Genomic DNA, 16,776 nt, shown 5'->3' with positions numbered 1-16,776 from the left:
CCCAATTAACTGTAGGGAAAGGGTGGGTTTTGGGTAGAGAGTGAGGGTGAAGTTGAAAGGGACAATTATTTTCTTTTAATATTACAAAAAACAGTATGCATTCAGCACAGTCACTTTGTGTCTAGAGGCCAGGGAAGAACTCAGACTGCGCTGCATCCTGCAGCTGTCCTCGCCTCGTACGGAAGGGAACAGGGGCCCCTTGCTAAAAGAAAGCGCTCTCTCTGAGAAGGGGGTACAGACCGAGTCCCTTCTTGAGAGTGAATTAGCTCTTAATGGATGCATTTTTTAAAGTTGCCAGAAAAAAAATCAGTTACATCTTTGAAATTTTTTTCTTGTAAAAGGTATATTCTTATTGACATAATTTTTCAAACACATTTTTCGGAGTTGATATTTTTAGAAACAGGAAGTTAAGATTTAATTCAATGGTCAAAGAGAGATCTAAGGTAGATCAGGTCATTAAGCACAATCATCCTCTCAAGTTAAGTCTTCTATTGCTTACCTACACATTCAACTCATAATTATATATGATCTCTAAAAATATTAATTGATGTCCTGAGAACTACAGTGTTACATCTCTGAGATAAGGATAGATCTAATTGTACTATCCTTGCCAGCCACTGCATAAAGAACCTGATAAGATTCATTTCCTATTGAAACCCATGGTCTTCTTTCTACATTATTTTAAATATCATAAAATTAGAATTATTAAAGTGATAAGTATTTCATATCTTTCAGCTATAACAAAAATTCATCCAATTGAAAAATTTAAATCATTATTTCTTAAGCAATCTCAGCATATTATAATGAACCCCAAAGTCTTGGTTAAATCTTTTGAATGTACTAGAACTTATTTTATGGGCTACTGCCTGAAAAAAATTGACTTTTGCCAGAGCTTACAAATCTTTATATTATGAAGATTTACATTGTAATCAATTATAGCAGATTATTAAATCGAAGGGAAAGAAAAGATTTAAGCATTATCTTGAAATCTGGGAGGAGAAAGGAGAGAGGAATCTAGAGTTTAGTAGAATCATGATTTGTGGTTTACTTCTGAAATGGAAAGTTGAAATAAAAATGAACCTCATTTTATGTAATAGCTATGTTGCTGGGGGGAAAATTAATAAGTCTAATTTCTGTTAATTAAATTGAAAATAAAAAAGTTATGGAAAAGATTTTAAAACAATAGAGGGTATGAAGATACTATTAGAAGTGACTAAAAGTTAGTATTTTTCATTGTGGGGGAAAAAGAATAAAAATCTTTAAAATTCTATAAAATTAGGAAAGGCATAGGTATTGTAAACACTGACTATTTAGTTAAATTTTAGAATATTCAAGTTCTATACAATTTAGAAGGTAAATTTAGGTTAAAAAAAAAAAGGAAGGGAAATGAAGAAAGGAAGGGCCATACAATATTTTTACATAGTAGAAACATGAAACAGATTAACCCCAAGAGATGGTAAAACTAAAAGCATTAATATATTAAGAAAACTCAGCTTAAGGAGTACATTCCATAGAATTCTTAAGGTTAGAAGCCTCAATGAAAAAAAATGCTTTTCTCTACATTATAAGCACTCCCCCAAACTAAACAAAACAATGTCCATTGGTACACTGACAGAAATAAAAATATTCTGGGCTGTCTTTCTTAATACAGCAACACTTTGGATATATTACTACCAATTTTCACTAGAAAATTGGAAATCAATTTTTCTAGAATAAAATATCAGTATCCATATCTTAATGAAAAACACTGGGGAAAAATACACAAGAGTTCAGAAAGCATTACTGCAAGGTTCCTAAGGTTATTTTTATTTTGATGTCAGAAGCTTAAAATACCAAAGAGGAAACACCAGAAAACACTGAACTACAATTACCTTCATTCCAAATACAAGTGTACCTCACTTTTTACAACTGATAGAATTCTGAAATTGTGTACGTCAATTTTTCAAATATTAAACCAATTGCACCAGAAAACTTTCTATGTTAAAAAAAAAAACTTCCAATATTAATTTTAAAGCAAGAAGTATTCCTATAATAAGATTAATCACTCCTTTAAATTATTTGCTGGGAACTAAGTATGCCTTGTCTTGATAGATCAGAGAGAGTTTTTGCCTGCACTATCTCATTTGATAGTAGTAATAGCTAATATTTATTGACTACTTACTATGCACTATGCTGAGTGCTTTACTTAGATAATAGCATTTAATCCTCACAACACCTCTGTGAGGTATCTACTATTATTGCCCTCATTTTACAGATGAGAGAGTGAAGTTTGCCCAAGGTCACCCAGCAAGCCTGGTGTGGAACCAGAATTTGAACCAGTTAATCTCCCAAAGCCATACTACTTAAACATTTTACTAGTATTCATCAATAACTCTACAAAGTGGATGGAAAAGACTAAATATGAGGAGAGTAGGTCTTTGGGAATTAACTGATTTACCCAAATAAATCCAGCTAGCAGTGATACTAAACCCACATATTCTGATTCAGCTTTCAAATTCACTATTCTTTCTACTGCATTAAATATTAGATTTTCTCAAAGCAAGGCATGCCGCTGCTGCGCAGTGAGATCCCATACAATTCTCCTAGGTACTTGGAATTTTTTTTTTTTTACTAAATTCAGGGAACTAAATTACTAAAAAATCATACCAGAAGCTAACTATTCAAGTTTATTAGATCACATGGAAATTGAGACGAATCAGAGCTGATCTAACTATACATGATAAAAGGAAACTGAAATTTTTGCAATGTTAGTAGCTACTGCAAGAAGCAGCCTAGGATGATGTTTAAAGCTGAATTCAAGAATCTGACTACTAGAATTCCAGCTCTACCACTTACTAGTTGCATGACTTTATACACATTCATTTAAGCTCTCTGTGCCTCAGTTTCTTCATCTGTAAAATGGGGATAATAATAGTACCTACCCTGCTTGGTTGTTGTAAGGATTAAATAAATTAATACATGTAGAGTGCTTAGAATAGTAAGTGCCAAGTATATGGTAAGCACTCAATAAGTATCAGCTAGTACTGTTAATATTTTTGAATAATGAGATACGCTTTTATTCAATTTGGAAAACATATTTTTAGTTTCCTTTTTCTATTTTAAGAAACAAGTATTGCTTCTTTCCACAATTTTTTCTAAAAATAAAGTCTATGTCCTTTCAGAATATATCCTCCTTCAGCCACTAATCACTATTAATTAGCATAAGTCACAAATGCCAGTTTATTTAGTACATTTTATCTTTGCACTCACTAATTTCCCAAGTTATTTAAAAGTCTGGAATTTTATCAATATTTACATAATTTTATGTGTAGAGTTCCACCATTTTATATTTTCAGGAAAATATCAAGTTATCTCCAGTTTGTCAGTTTTAAGACAAAAGAAACAGAAACCAGTTATCGGGGGGGGAAATACGAATACAGAGAAAATATTTGATATCTGAATCATGCACTTTTGTTGTGTGCTCAGTTATATTTCCAGGTTACATGGATGGAGACCTTGCAAACATATCAGATTCTAAAGCCCAGAGGCTAAAAAGTGGAGGCACTACAGGAACTCAGAGTAGCCAAGAAGAAAGGAAGGGAACACTAGAGAAGGAGAACATATTTATAGATTCTGATGACTCCTGGAGGCCAAAACCTCAAAGAGTGTCAAAAAGTAAAACAGAAGGCTTTGAGATGGGGAGAGGCAAGATAGGAAAGGGGATTAAAATAAAAGAGAGTGATGTCAGAATGCCAAAAGGACAGGAAGCCCAAGTTCAGGAGAGTGACACTGAAATACTGATAGGACAGGAAGCCCAAGGAAAAGAGAGTGACACTGGAATGCCAATAGGACAGAAAGCCCCAAAAAAGAAGAGTGAAACTGGAATGCCAAAAGAACAGGAAGCCCGAAAAGAGATGAGTGAAACCCAAATGCCAAAAGAACAGAAAGCCCCAAAAAAGAAGAGTGAAGCCAGAATGCCGAAAGAACAGGAAGCCACAAAAGACATGAGTGAAACCGGCATGCCAAAAGAACAGGGAGCCCGAAAAAAGAAGAGTGAAACTGTAACGCCTAAAGATCAGGAAGCCCAAAAGAGGAAGAGTGAAACTGGAATGCCGAAAGAACAGGAAGAGATAAGTGAAACTGGAGTGCCGAAAGAAGATGAAGCCCCCCAAAAGAAGAGTGACACTGGAAAATCAAAAGGAGAGGAAGCTGAAGGAAAGAAGAGCACTGGAAAGTCAAAAGGAGAGAAAGCCGAAGGAAAGAAGAGCGCTGGAAAACCAAAAGGAGAAGAAGCTCAAGAAACGAGTGCCCCTGAAACATCAAAAGGACCAGAAGCCAAAGGGAAAAAAAAGACTGCCACTGTAGCACCAAAAGAACAGGAAGCTGGAGAAAAGAAGGGTGTGCCTGAGATGGATAAAGGAAAGGAAGGCAAAGATGCCGAAACCAAGAAAAATGATGAAGCAAAGGACAAAGGTGGTAAAGGAAAGAAAGAAACTGAAGCCAAGGATAAAAACGCAGCACCCTCAGCAAAGGGCAAAGGCAAGTAAAGGGAAGAAGCAAACAAAAAGGTGGAAGAGTAAGGATAAAAAGAAGGCCCATAAGACATTTGACCATTATGTTTTCCATCCTCCAGACACAAATCATGCCCCAGCCATTGCCTAAATGGATTATAAAACAGAATCCTTACAATCTATCATCTGTAAACTCGGCTCTTCAGAAGTTTTACGGTTTTTAGATTCAGCCACAAACCTCAGTTTCCAAAGGTTCGTTTTATAAATTGATACCTATATGATGTAAAAGTCCAGAAAGCCTGGATACTTTCTGAAATAAACATTTTGATTAAAGAAATGAATAATTTCTTTGACAAATATTGTATCTCTGTGATAGCCTAACCAACCAAGCAACCAATGACTCCTCATCGTGGGCCTGAAGTGCTCAAGGCACTGGTAAGCACTAAGGGGTACACAGGACATACAAGCCAGAGTCCCTGCAGCCAAGTAATCACAACATACATAGTGATGTGGTATGTGTACATGAGCATTTTAAAAAAGTAAAATGTTAAGTGTCAAAAAAGTAATTTAGATGAAGACTACTATAAGCATTGAGGAGTGTCTTGAGGATGAGACCAAGAGGGTAGCGTCATGGGAAGGGATGGTGGCATATGACGTGTCTCAAAAGATGAATTAGAAATTGTTGTGCTGAGTCAAGTAGAAAGAGGAGAAAAAAGGCTAAGGGGTTAAAGACTGCCCTGCCGTATTTCGGGGGCCACAGGCAATGTTGCTGGAGCAGCAGCTCATGGGAGGCATTCTGGCATACAATTTTGGAAAGAGAGGTTAGAAGAAGATTCTGAGAAGTTTTAGAAAACAAATCAGGGATTTAGACCTTAGACCACTTGAAGCCTTCAGGGATGTTTGAGAAGGAGAGTGAAGTGAATGAGACTGTATAACAAAAAAAGCCTGTTAATATTATGATTGTCCAAGATAGACTGAAGAAAAGATTATAGTAGTGAACCCAGTTAGGAGGTACTGGGGGTGGTAGTGATAGAATGAAAATAAATAGAAGGGATAGATTTGAGAGATATTTTCAAAGAAGAATCAGTACTTCATAACTGACTGTATGTGAATAAGTAAATGAAGAAAAGTAATGACACCATAACTTTTGAAACTGTGACAGAGAATCAGTAAAAAGCTAGGAGTTTGTGGGACAGGGAAGGAATAAAAAATTGTTGAGTTTAAGAGGACAAACAGTAACACTTGTCATTTGAGAAAGATCTGGAGTCCATCCAGTAGAGGTAACAATTGAAACAGTAGTAAATAAGCTCTCCAAAGAACAAAGTACAGAGCTAGGAAAGGCAGAGGACCAAGAACTAAGTTTGTTATATATAATGGGTTGAAGAAGAGCATTAACTAAGGATGGGAAGATATAAGGAAAATTTTACAATGTAATTTTATGCTACCTAAGGAAGATGAGAATTTCAAGAAGAAAGGATGTTAAAGGATAGCAGAAACTTCAAGGAGAATAAGAACTAAAAGAGACCATAGTAGTTGTGATTTGGGGATGATTCCGAAAGCTAAGAGAAGGAAGTGAAGGAGGCAGACTATAGGAATGCAAGTAATTAACTGTGAGATGAGCCTTCCAAAAGTTAATTTTAGTCTACTTTAAAAGTATACGTTTTAGGAATTTGATTTTTATCCTGATCCATTCTGTGCTGGTTAGCCCATGCACTGAATATTATTACATTCAGTTCTTTCATGGGATATGGATAACATAGAGTGCACACAGGAGAGAAAGACCATGATGGTAAGAGAACTCAAATCATTTCATGTGAGCAGGAAGTTTGCACAGTTACTACCTGGAAAAGAGCACATACAAGGAGACAATGAGAGTTATTTTCAAATATAAGAAGGTCCATCATGGATTAGAATATTTTGTATGACCCCAAGGAAATAAGACCGGTAATAGAAGGTAAAAGGTAACAGATTTTATTTCAGTATAAGGAGAAGTGGCACATCTAAAGGAGTTTAAGCATAGGCTGTGTGATCATGTGGTGGGAATGCTGCAAAGCAGACCTTTTGGAATCAGCTAGGTGACTAGAGTAGATTATCTTTATGGTTCCTACCAAATCTGAGAGTCTATAATTCAACCTGCAAAATCCTCATGGATTAACAAATTGTCTTCTAAAGAACCTATCCACACTAATCCCCAAAGTATAAAATTTTTCATAAATCCTTTATGATAACCAATCCCAACCTGAGAAGAGTAGCTCCACAGCTTCTAGGACAATCCAAACCACTGTGTCCTGCTGCAGATATGAAGAAGCCTAAATTGAGGTCAGAAGTCAGAGTCACAACCCTGCGACCTTCGGTGAACCACACAGATTTAGCAAGACTGAATTGTCAAAAAAGGGGAGGACAGACATTGAATGTGTGAAATTTTTATATTGTAAACTATTTCTATGTCTCTAAAATATACACATTTAGAGATTGCACCAGCCTTAATTGACTTAGCTCTTACACGTGTTAGGCTGTTACCAGGGAAAAATTGTGGCCAGAAGACTTGTCACATAGTTAGAAGTATTTAAATTGTCACAATCCTCTTGTTATTTTTCTATAGCTCTCTCTGGTCCATCAGGCAGCTAGCTACTAGCTTTTAGAAGGCTATCACAAATGCAGCTTCTCTCTGATTTCTGCTAAGAAACAAGATCCCTGCCAAGGCAGCGAATATAGTAGACAGACTTTAGAAACCAGTTCAGTTGACTCCTTATCTGGGTGCATATCCCACTGAACCAAGGAGTCAGAAGAGATGGATCCACAGAAACCTTTCTGCATCCTCTCCTAACTTGCCTTCACAGCATTTTCACCATTTCCACTATTTCCTTGAGGACGAGTGTCATACTATAAAGGAAACCCCAACTATGAAAATTTGTTGAATTATTTTCTAAAAGTCACTGGCAAAGAGGCCAGTTAAAAACAGTTGTTAATCCTCCATTAAAGATATAGGTGTGGATATCTTAAAGGAACCCATCAAAAGGAGAAGGGGTAAGGGGAGAGCTACCAAAATGGCAACATGTTTAACAAAACGATGCAAGTTTTAGGAAATTACATAAGTGTATTTTCAAGATTAGTATAGATGTAAAAGCAGGAATGTGGGACTTAGAAATCAAAGGTGGTAAATTTTTATTTACAAATAAGCTCATAAATATTACAAATATCTTGCTCACAAGAATGAGTGGAAGCCTACCATTAGTCATTTTATGTTTAGGAACAGAAATAAGGAAAGAAAAAGCTGGGAAATGAGTTTAGAGATAACAAATCTGAATGAGAAATACAAGGATATTGGGAAATAATTTATGTAAAATCTATTAATATGACTCCTATCCTGATTAATAATTTCCAAGGTTGAAATTGCATTTTTAATGCAATTTGTTCTAAATATCTCTCGCCCCTTGTCATAGTGGAATACAGTTAAAGGAAGTCTAGGAAGTGATTGGAGGGGGTCTGGTAAAGGAGAAAAGATATAAAAGAAGTGAGATCTAAAGGAATAAAAGAATACACTGAAAAACTGGTCAAAATATTCAGTTTTATATCTGATGAAATTCTAATACTCTCTCCTTTTAAAACAGTTAGGAATAGGAAGAACAACCAGCATTCCTACTCTCTACCTGGGAGGTTCCAATTATAGTTTTTAAGAAATATAAGCTTGTTTTCTTAGTGTTTAAAGAATTAAAAAAAAAAATTCTTATCCATCATCATCCAGAACTCTGAGCACCTGCCTAGACTGGGAAATCAAACCTAAGAGATACCAACACCAACATGGCAGATTGCAACCCAGGTCTCAATAAATGTTTGGTTTAAATCTTTATTAAATTCCTCTTCACAAATTAAAAACACACACTACAATCAGTGTTAACCTCCTATGAATCTCTCCATTACTTACTCCAAGTTCATATAAATACATATGCAAATATACACAGGAATTTTTTTTCTAAAAATGGAATTAAATCATATACCTTATAAACATTAATCTGCAACATGATTTCTTCATCTTAACAATATCATGGATGTCCCTCAAGGGATATACTGCTTTGATTACGTGCTTTTTGGAAAGTTTGCATGGTTTAGTCTACTCTCTTTTTTTCATTGTTTTCTTGGCTTTTTGGGCATAAATTCTGCCATTTGAACTTTAAAATTATTTTACTTGGCTCCTTCCAGAAAAAAAAAAATAGCATTCTGATTGAAAATGAGTTAAATTTATAAAATGGTTTGAAGAGTTTTGATATTATCATTTCACTCAGAAACACATTACTTTTCATTAGCCTAGGTCTTGATTTTGGTCCTTTCACAAGACTTTGTAGTTTTCTTCATATTAGTTCTTGTTATATATTTATTCCTAGAGTCCACAGTGTTGTCACTGTGAGTGTGATTTTTTTCTATTTCCTTTCCTAATTAATTTTAGCAAGTATAGAAAAAAATCATAGTTTTGTATATTTATCTTGATTCGATTCATGTACCTGACATGAAGAAATTTTTAATATTTAAAAACTAATAGTTTTATACCTGTTTCATAGATTTTCTAATATACTTCTGTAGGAATATAATTTTTCTTTCTAAATATATTTACACAGATTATTTCATTTTCTTCTATATTTCCTGAGTTCTAAGATCATACTGATAGTAACAAGAGCAGATGTCCCTTTCATGTTCTTCATTAATGGAAAAGGCTTCAGAATTTCATCATTCAGTATGACATTTTCTATTAGTTTTACACTGTTTTAGTATTACCTAAGTAGTTTCCTTCTCTTCCTATTTTACTTAGATTTATTATTGTTATTAGAACACCTGAATTTAATCATATGCAAGTATATGTGCATTTCTCCTTTGTTTTGCTGATGTGTAAAACCACGTTGAAAATTTCCTAAAACTGAACTATTCTCCCAATCCTGGGAAAAAACCTACTTGGCTATGATGTATTTTTAGTTCTTTGAAACACTGCTGAATTCAACACATTAATATTTTAAAATTTGGTATCTATATAAGTTTGAGCCTATAGCATTTTTTACTACTTTATTCTTTTAGTATTAATGTTATATCATTTAGTGTAATGTTTTGTGTGATCTCTTTAAAAAAAGATAATTAAAAAGCAAAATTAAATTTTTAAAAGTGTTATATCAACTTTATAATTAAACTGAGAAGATTTTCATCTTTTTCTATGGTCCAGAGTGGCTTAAATCACATTGGACTTATCTGTTGTTCAAAGATTACTTAGAATTCAGCAGATTTTAATCTTCTTTGAAATCTTATGATTGTGGGTCTATTAGATTTTCTACATCTTGGTTGAATTTTGGTAGTTTGTATTTTATTAGGAAATAATGCAACTCTTCCTGATGTTCTAATATGTGCTATATAATCGTTTAGAACATCTTTTTATATGCTAATAATCCTTCATCTGACTCATTCTTTTTCATTGCTAATCTTGTATATTTTCTGCTTTCTCCCTTTTCTTTAATCAAGCTCATTACAAAAGCTATATTTACTTTACTGGTGTTTCAAATAAATGGCTTTTGGTTTTTTTTATCTTATCTCTTCTATTTTCCTAATTTCTTTGTTTTTGCAATTCTCTTCTCCCAAGAGGTTCATTCTTGGTTCATTTTATGGTTCTTTCTCTTATTTCTTAATTTAAATACTTAGTTTACATAGTTTCTTTCTGTTTTAATAATAAAACATAGGAGTATAAGTTATCCTCTGAGAACTGCTTTAGCTGGCCTCATAAATTGTGGTCAAATGTTCACTATCAGTAATTACGTTGTGATCAACATCTTGCCCATGTTTTTTAGTGTCTATCTAGAAGCAGCATTGCAGGACTCTGCATCTTCACCTTGACTAGGTATTGCCAAACTGTTCCAAAATGGTTTTATTAACTTATGTTCCCACCAGCAATGTAAAAAAAAACTTCTCATTTCCCCATATTCTTCTTAATATTAATATTAGCTTTTTAAAGTGTTTTCTAATCTGGTATATCATTACATCACCATTGCTTTACTTTTCTCTTTTCAATTACTAATGACATTGAAAATCTTTTCATACGTTTATTGGCAAGTTTCATTTATTCTTCTGCTAATTGCTTGGTAAAAATCTTTGACCATTTTCATATTGGACTGTTAGTATTTTTCTTACTGATTCATAGCTATTCTTTATGTAATATGGATACAATTATTTTAGAGTTATGTGAGTTGCAAATATCTGTGCCTCATCCTTAACTTTGTGTGTCTGACCGGGTAAATAAATTTTGTGGGCTTTTTTTATTTTAATGTAGTCAGATGTATCCTTTCCTTTATGATTACTCTTTATTTGTCAAGAAATTCTTCCCCTTTTAAATTTTTTCCCTTTAGCATTTAGTGCTATATTCCATCTGGAATTTATTTTTGTGTATGATATGAGGTGTAGGGATTTCTTCATTTTTCCATAAGGAAATCAAATTTTCCCAGTACCATTTATTAGAGTCACCATTGATTTATAAATGTATCTTCTGCCCTAGTAAAACTACTCATATTTAAAGACAATCATTTTCTAGGTTGTAATTTGTTCCATTGGTCTGTTTGTATATATCTGTACCATTATCAAGATCTTTTAATTATTTCACTTTATACTTAATTTGATAACTGTAAAGACATAATTCCTTATTATTCTTCATCAAATGGTCTTGTCTATCCATGGTCCCTTATAATTTCGTATGAATTTTAGGATCAGTTGTCAAATTCTGTGAAAAGCCCTGTTAGGATTTCAATTGAAATTGCAAGAAATTTATATATTCATCATCCTCTTTACAGTTTTTAGTGTTTCCATCTGAAAACATGCTATAACGTCTTCATTTAAATTTTATAAGTATCTCCATAAAAATCTTGTCCAACTTTTGTTAGAATTATGCCTAGATTGCTAATAGATTTGGTCACTATTGTGAATGGTATCTTTTTTAAAAATTTACATATTCTAATTGGTTGCTAATTTAAGCAAATTCTGCTTTTCATAGTAATCTTATATCCAGATAATATTGGTGAAGTTATTAATTCTACTGACGTAGAATGACTATTTTTGTCTTTCTTTATATATTTTAGCTAAGATCTCCAGTGGAGTAATGAATAAACTATCCTTGTCTCATTCATGAATTTTAAAGGAATGTTTCTCACATTTCTAACATTTCCATTAAATGTGCTATTTGAAAAGGATTTAGATATATACTCTATTATTTTACAAGTCACTCATTTGGCTAATTTGCAATTATTAGTAAGTAGCTATTAAATTTATCGAATTTCTTTCTACATCTACTGAAAGGATTCCCCTTTAAGTCATAAATGTTATAAATTACACTGTTGTACTTACTCTAGTGTTCAAGTATTCTAGCATCCTTTAAATAATGATGTATGATTACTATATATTGATCGTACATATCAGTTCTCATACACTACTATATTTGGTTTGCTTTTATTTAGAATTGTAAAGTCCTGGTACTTGTTAAGACTGCATCCTCAGTGAATGGGGTACTTTACTTACTCACCAGGCCAGGAAAATGGCAAGGAAGCTTTTCCTTACTTAGGGTTTTGGGTTAAGAAAAAACAATCTTTAATAAGAAATCAAAACCACAGACTAGTACTATGTATTGGTTTAGAGTCCAAATTTACATCACCCTTATGGCATAGGAATTTTCAGGCCTAGACTTAACATAAAAAATTGATCCTGTGTTGACAATATTCCTGGAACACCTGATCTCAGGGAGAAGGCTTTCTCATTCTTTCACCACTGTAGGTTATTAGCTGTGGAGTTTTCATGTCTTTCTATCATGTTAAGGAACTTACCTACTATTATTATTTTTCCGAGTGTTTTTATTATGAAAAGGGTATTGGATTTTGTCCAGTGCCTTTACTGCATCAGTTGAAATGATATGCCATTTCTTCCTTCATTCTATTAATGTGGTGTATTACATTAATTAATTTGCTTAAGCTTAACTACCCTTGTATTCCTGGGATAAATTTCATTTGGTCATGCTATATAATTCTTATAACGTGTTGTTGGAGTTGATTTGTTAGAATGTTGTTGAGGAGTTTTGCATCAAGATTCATAAGGGAAAAGAGTCTATAGTTTTCTTTTCTTATAATGTCTTTATTTGGCTTTGGTGTATTAGGGTAATGTTGACCTCATAGAATGAGTTAGGAAGAGTTCCCCTTCCAATTTGGGAAGAATTTGAGAAGAACTGATGCTAATTTTTGGAATGTTTGGTAGAACTTACCAGTGAAGTTGTCTGACCCTAGACCTCTCTTTGTTATGAGTTTTTTGATTACTGACTCAATTTCTTCAATTGTTATATGTCTGTTGAGATCTTCCATTTATAATTGAGTTAGTGTAGGCAAATTGTATGTTTCTAGAAATTTGCCCATTTCCTCTAGATTATCTACTTTGTTTGCACACATAGTGTTCTCTTCTAATCTTTTTCATTTCTGCAAGATCAGTAGTAACCTCCCCACTTTCATTTTGGAGTTTAGTTATTCACATCTTCTCTCTATTTTCTTTGTTAGTTTGGCTAAATATTTGTCAATTTTATTCTTTTCAAAGAATCAGTTTTTTGTTTCATTCATTCTCATGATTGTTTTTTTATTATCTATTTCATTTATCTCCACTCTAATCTTTACTATTTTTTCCTTCTACTGAATAAGGTTTATTTCACTCTTTTTTTTCTAGTCCCTCCAAATGTGAAATTAGGTTATTGATTTGAGATCTTTCTTCTCTTTTCAGTACATTCATTCATACTATAAATTTCCCTTTCAGCACTGCCCTTGCTGCATCCCATAAGTTTTGGTATACTGTGTTTTCGTTTTCATTCTTCTCAAGATATTGAATAATTTCCCTTATGACTTCTTCGGCCCATTTTTATTTGTGAATTTTTTTTTATATTTGTGAATTTTTCAGTTTTCCTTCTGTTATTGACTTCCAACTTCATTCTTACAGTTGGAGAAAATGCTTTGTATAGTTCAATCTTTTAAATTTGTTCACACTTGTTTTATAGCTTAACATGTGCTCTCTCATGGACAATGATTCATATGTATTTGAGAAGAATGTGTGTTCAGCTGTCACTAGGTGAAGTGTTCTGTGTATATCTGTTAGGTCTAGTTCATTATAGTATTGTTCAAGACCTCTATTTCCTTATTGCTCTTCTGTTCAGATATTCTATCATTATAGAAAGTGGTTTGCACATCTCTTGTTAAATTTATACCTAAATATTTCATATTTTATACTTTTGTAAATAGTGTTTTAATTTACTTGCTGTTGTGTATAGAAATATAATTTATTTTGTACATTGATCTAGTATATGGCAACCTTAATAAATTAACATATTAATTCTAGTAGTTTATATGTTTCTTAGTATTTTCTACACACACAATCGTGCTGTTTATGAATAAATAAAATTTTATTTGTTTCTTTCCTGTCTCTATTTTTTTATATATATTTTCCTTGCCTTGCTGAACTGGCTAGAATCTCCTGTACAGTGATGGACAGAAGTGATGAGAGCAGACATTTGAGTCTTTTTTCCCAATGTTAGGGGAAAAGTACTCTATCTTTCACCACTAAATATAGCTAAAGGATTTCCATAAATACCCTTAATCAAGTTGAGGAAGTAACTTCTAATCCTAGCTTGCTGTCAACAATTTTGTCAAATGCCATTTCTACATCTACTGAGAGTACCATCTAATTATTCTTTTTTATTCTGTTAATATTGAGAATTACATGGACTGATTCTCAAATGTCAAGTCAACTTTGCATAACTGTGTTATGGTGTATTAACTTCTTAATATATTGCTGGATTTAAAGCTAATATTTTATTAAGGATTTTTGCATCCATGTTCATGAGGGTTATTGTTCTATAGTTTCCTTCTCTTTTGGTAGTAAGGTAATGCTGATGGTAAAATAAATACAGAAGTGTTCACTTCTCTTTTTTCTGATGAAGTTTTCAGAGGATTGTTAGTCTTTCATCTTTAGCGATTATTTCTCCTTCAATGGTTAACAGAATTCACATTCAATCCATATGGACCTAGGGTTTTCTTTGTGAGAAGGTTTTCTGTTGGTAATGCAATTTGAATTGAGACAACAGAATAATTCAGATATGTATTTCTTCTTGAGTCAGTTTTAATACTTTTTGTCTTTAAAGGAATATGTCCATTTAAGTTGTCAAGTTTATCAGCCAAAAATTGTTCATGATATTCCTGTCTATAGCATCTCTATTAGTAGCTTTTATATTCTCTCTTCTTTTCTTAACAATCTAACTCTAGAGGTTATACATTTTATTAATATTAAAAATAGCTTTTAGTTACATTGTTTCTCTTCCTTTTTTATTTTGCTTTATTAATTTTTGCTTTTTTTGTTATTCCTCCCTTCTGATTACTTTGCATTTAATTTGCTAGTTTCTTAAATTGTAAGATTAGATAACTGATTTCAACTTTACTCTTTGCTAAAATAAGGTTTGAAAGTTGCAAATATCCCTCTCAGCATTGCTTTAATGGAATCCTATACATTTTGATTTGCTTTTTTCATTTTGATCCAGTTTAAGATACTTTCTTATTTCTCTTGGAGTTTCTTCTTTGACCTGTGTATTAGGTAGAAATATATTGTTTAATTTCCCAATATTTTAGAGTTTTTTTGCAGATATATATCAATTATTAATTACTAATTTTAATTCTATGATTGTCACAGAACATATTCCATGTGACTTCAATCTTTTTTTCACTTACTGAAATTTGTTTTATGGCCCAGAAATAATTTATCTTAGAGAATGTTCCAAATGCACTTGAGAAGAATGTGTATTCTGCTATTGTTAGGTGGATTTTCTATAAGTTGGTTGATAGGACTGTTCTTATCTTCTATATCCTTATTGGTTTTCTATAATGAAAGGAGTGTAGAAGTCCCCATCTAAAATCTTTTATTTATTCTTTCCGTTTTGTTAGTTTCCATATGCAACTCTGTTGTTGGGTGTATTCTAGAAGTATTAATCTTTTACCACTATGAAATGTCCCTGATTATCCATGGCAATATTCTTTATTTTGAAGTCTACTATGTCTGGTATTATTTTAGCTATTACAGCTTTCTTATGATTAATGCCTTCATAACGTATCTTTCTAACCCTTTTCATATGTCTGTAGTTTTATAATTAGAGTTTTTCTGGAAAGCAAATAGTGGGTCTTGCTGTTGTTGTTTTTAACCCAGGCTTACAATCTCTGCTTTTCAAGTGGAATTTTTACACCATTTATCCTTAGTGTGATTATTTATATAGTTGGGTTAATGTGCTCCATCTTGCTAGCTGGTATCTATTTTAACTCATCTTTTCTTTGGTCATTTTCTTTTCTTTTCCTGCCTTTTTTGTGATACTTTTGTATCTCCATACAATTAGCTTAATAGCTATATCTCTTTTTCTTGGTGTTTGATGTGGAATACACATACATATACACACATACACACCTGTTACAGTCTACCATGTTTCATCATCTATCTTTCCTTCTAGTAACATACAAGACCCTAAATTTCTCTTTCAACCACAATTTAACACTATTAACTACATAGTGGTAATGTAATACCATCACCTCCATCCATTTCCAAATAGTTACAATCAACTTTATTAAATATTCTGCACAAATTAATCATCAGATCCCCATTCTCTATTTCACATTTTATCTCCTGGTAACCTATATTCTAGATATTAACTCTATGAGTTTGCTTATTAAATTAATTAGTTAATATTAGTGAGGTCATACAATATTTGTTCTTTTGTGTCTGACTTGTTTTCCTCAACATAATGTCCTCAATGTTCATCCATGTTGTCACATGCATCGGGATTTCATTTCTTCCCAGGCTGAATAATATTCCACCATATATATACATCACGTTTTGTTTATCCATTCATCAGTTGATGGACCAGTTAGGTTGTTTCCATCTTTTGGCAATTGTGAATAATGCTGCTATGAACATTGTTGTACAAATGTCTGTTCACATTCCTTTCAGTTCTTCTGCATAGATACTCAGTAGCAGGATTACCAGATCATATGACAGTTCTATACTTAGCTTCCTGAGGAACTATCAACTTGTCTTCCACAGCAGCTTACCATTCTGCAATCCCACTAGCAGTGAATAAGTATTCCTATTTCTCCACTATGCACTTATCTCCACTGAGCACTGTTTAACAGAAGCCTTTTCTTATAAAGCTGTAAATCACATATGTTTCCTAGTTTCAGAAACAGTGAAATACAAGTTACTCTTTCAT

The 16,776-nt window shown here is 32.8% G+C and overlaps 1 protein-coding gene across 1 annotated transcript in view; it reads left to right on the top strand.

The window, feature by feature from the left end:
* Positions 1 to 4,821, top strand: part of TSBP1 (testis expressed basic protein 1) — a 41,313-nt gene extending 36,492 nt beyond the window's left edge. The window contains exon 23 of the mRNA XM_058306546.1: positions 3,466 to 4,821. Within this exon, the coding sequence (XP_058162529.1) occupies positions 3,466 to 4,526 (1,061 nt within the window). The 3' untranslated portion in view covers positions 4,527 to 4,821. The remainder of the gene's footprint in view (positions 1 to 3,465) is intronic.
* Positions 4,822 to 16,776: the final 11,955 nt, after the last annotated feature.

The sequence above is a fragment of the Dasypus novemcinctus genome, chromosome 11 (assembly GCF_030445035.2).
Source record: "Dasypus novemcinctus isolate mDasNov1 chromosome 11, mDasNov1.1.hap2, whole genome shotgun sequence".
In the NCBI taxonomy this organism is placed as follows: Eukaryota; Metazoa; Chordata; class Mammalia; order Cingulata; family Dasypodidae; genus Dasypus; species Dasypus novemcinctus.
This window is presented reverse-complemented; position numbering and strand designations above follow the sequence as displayed.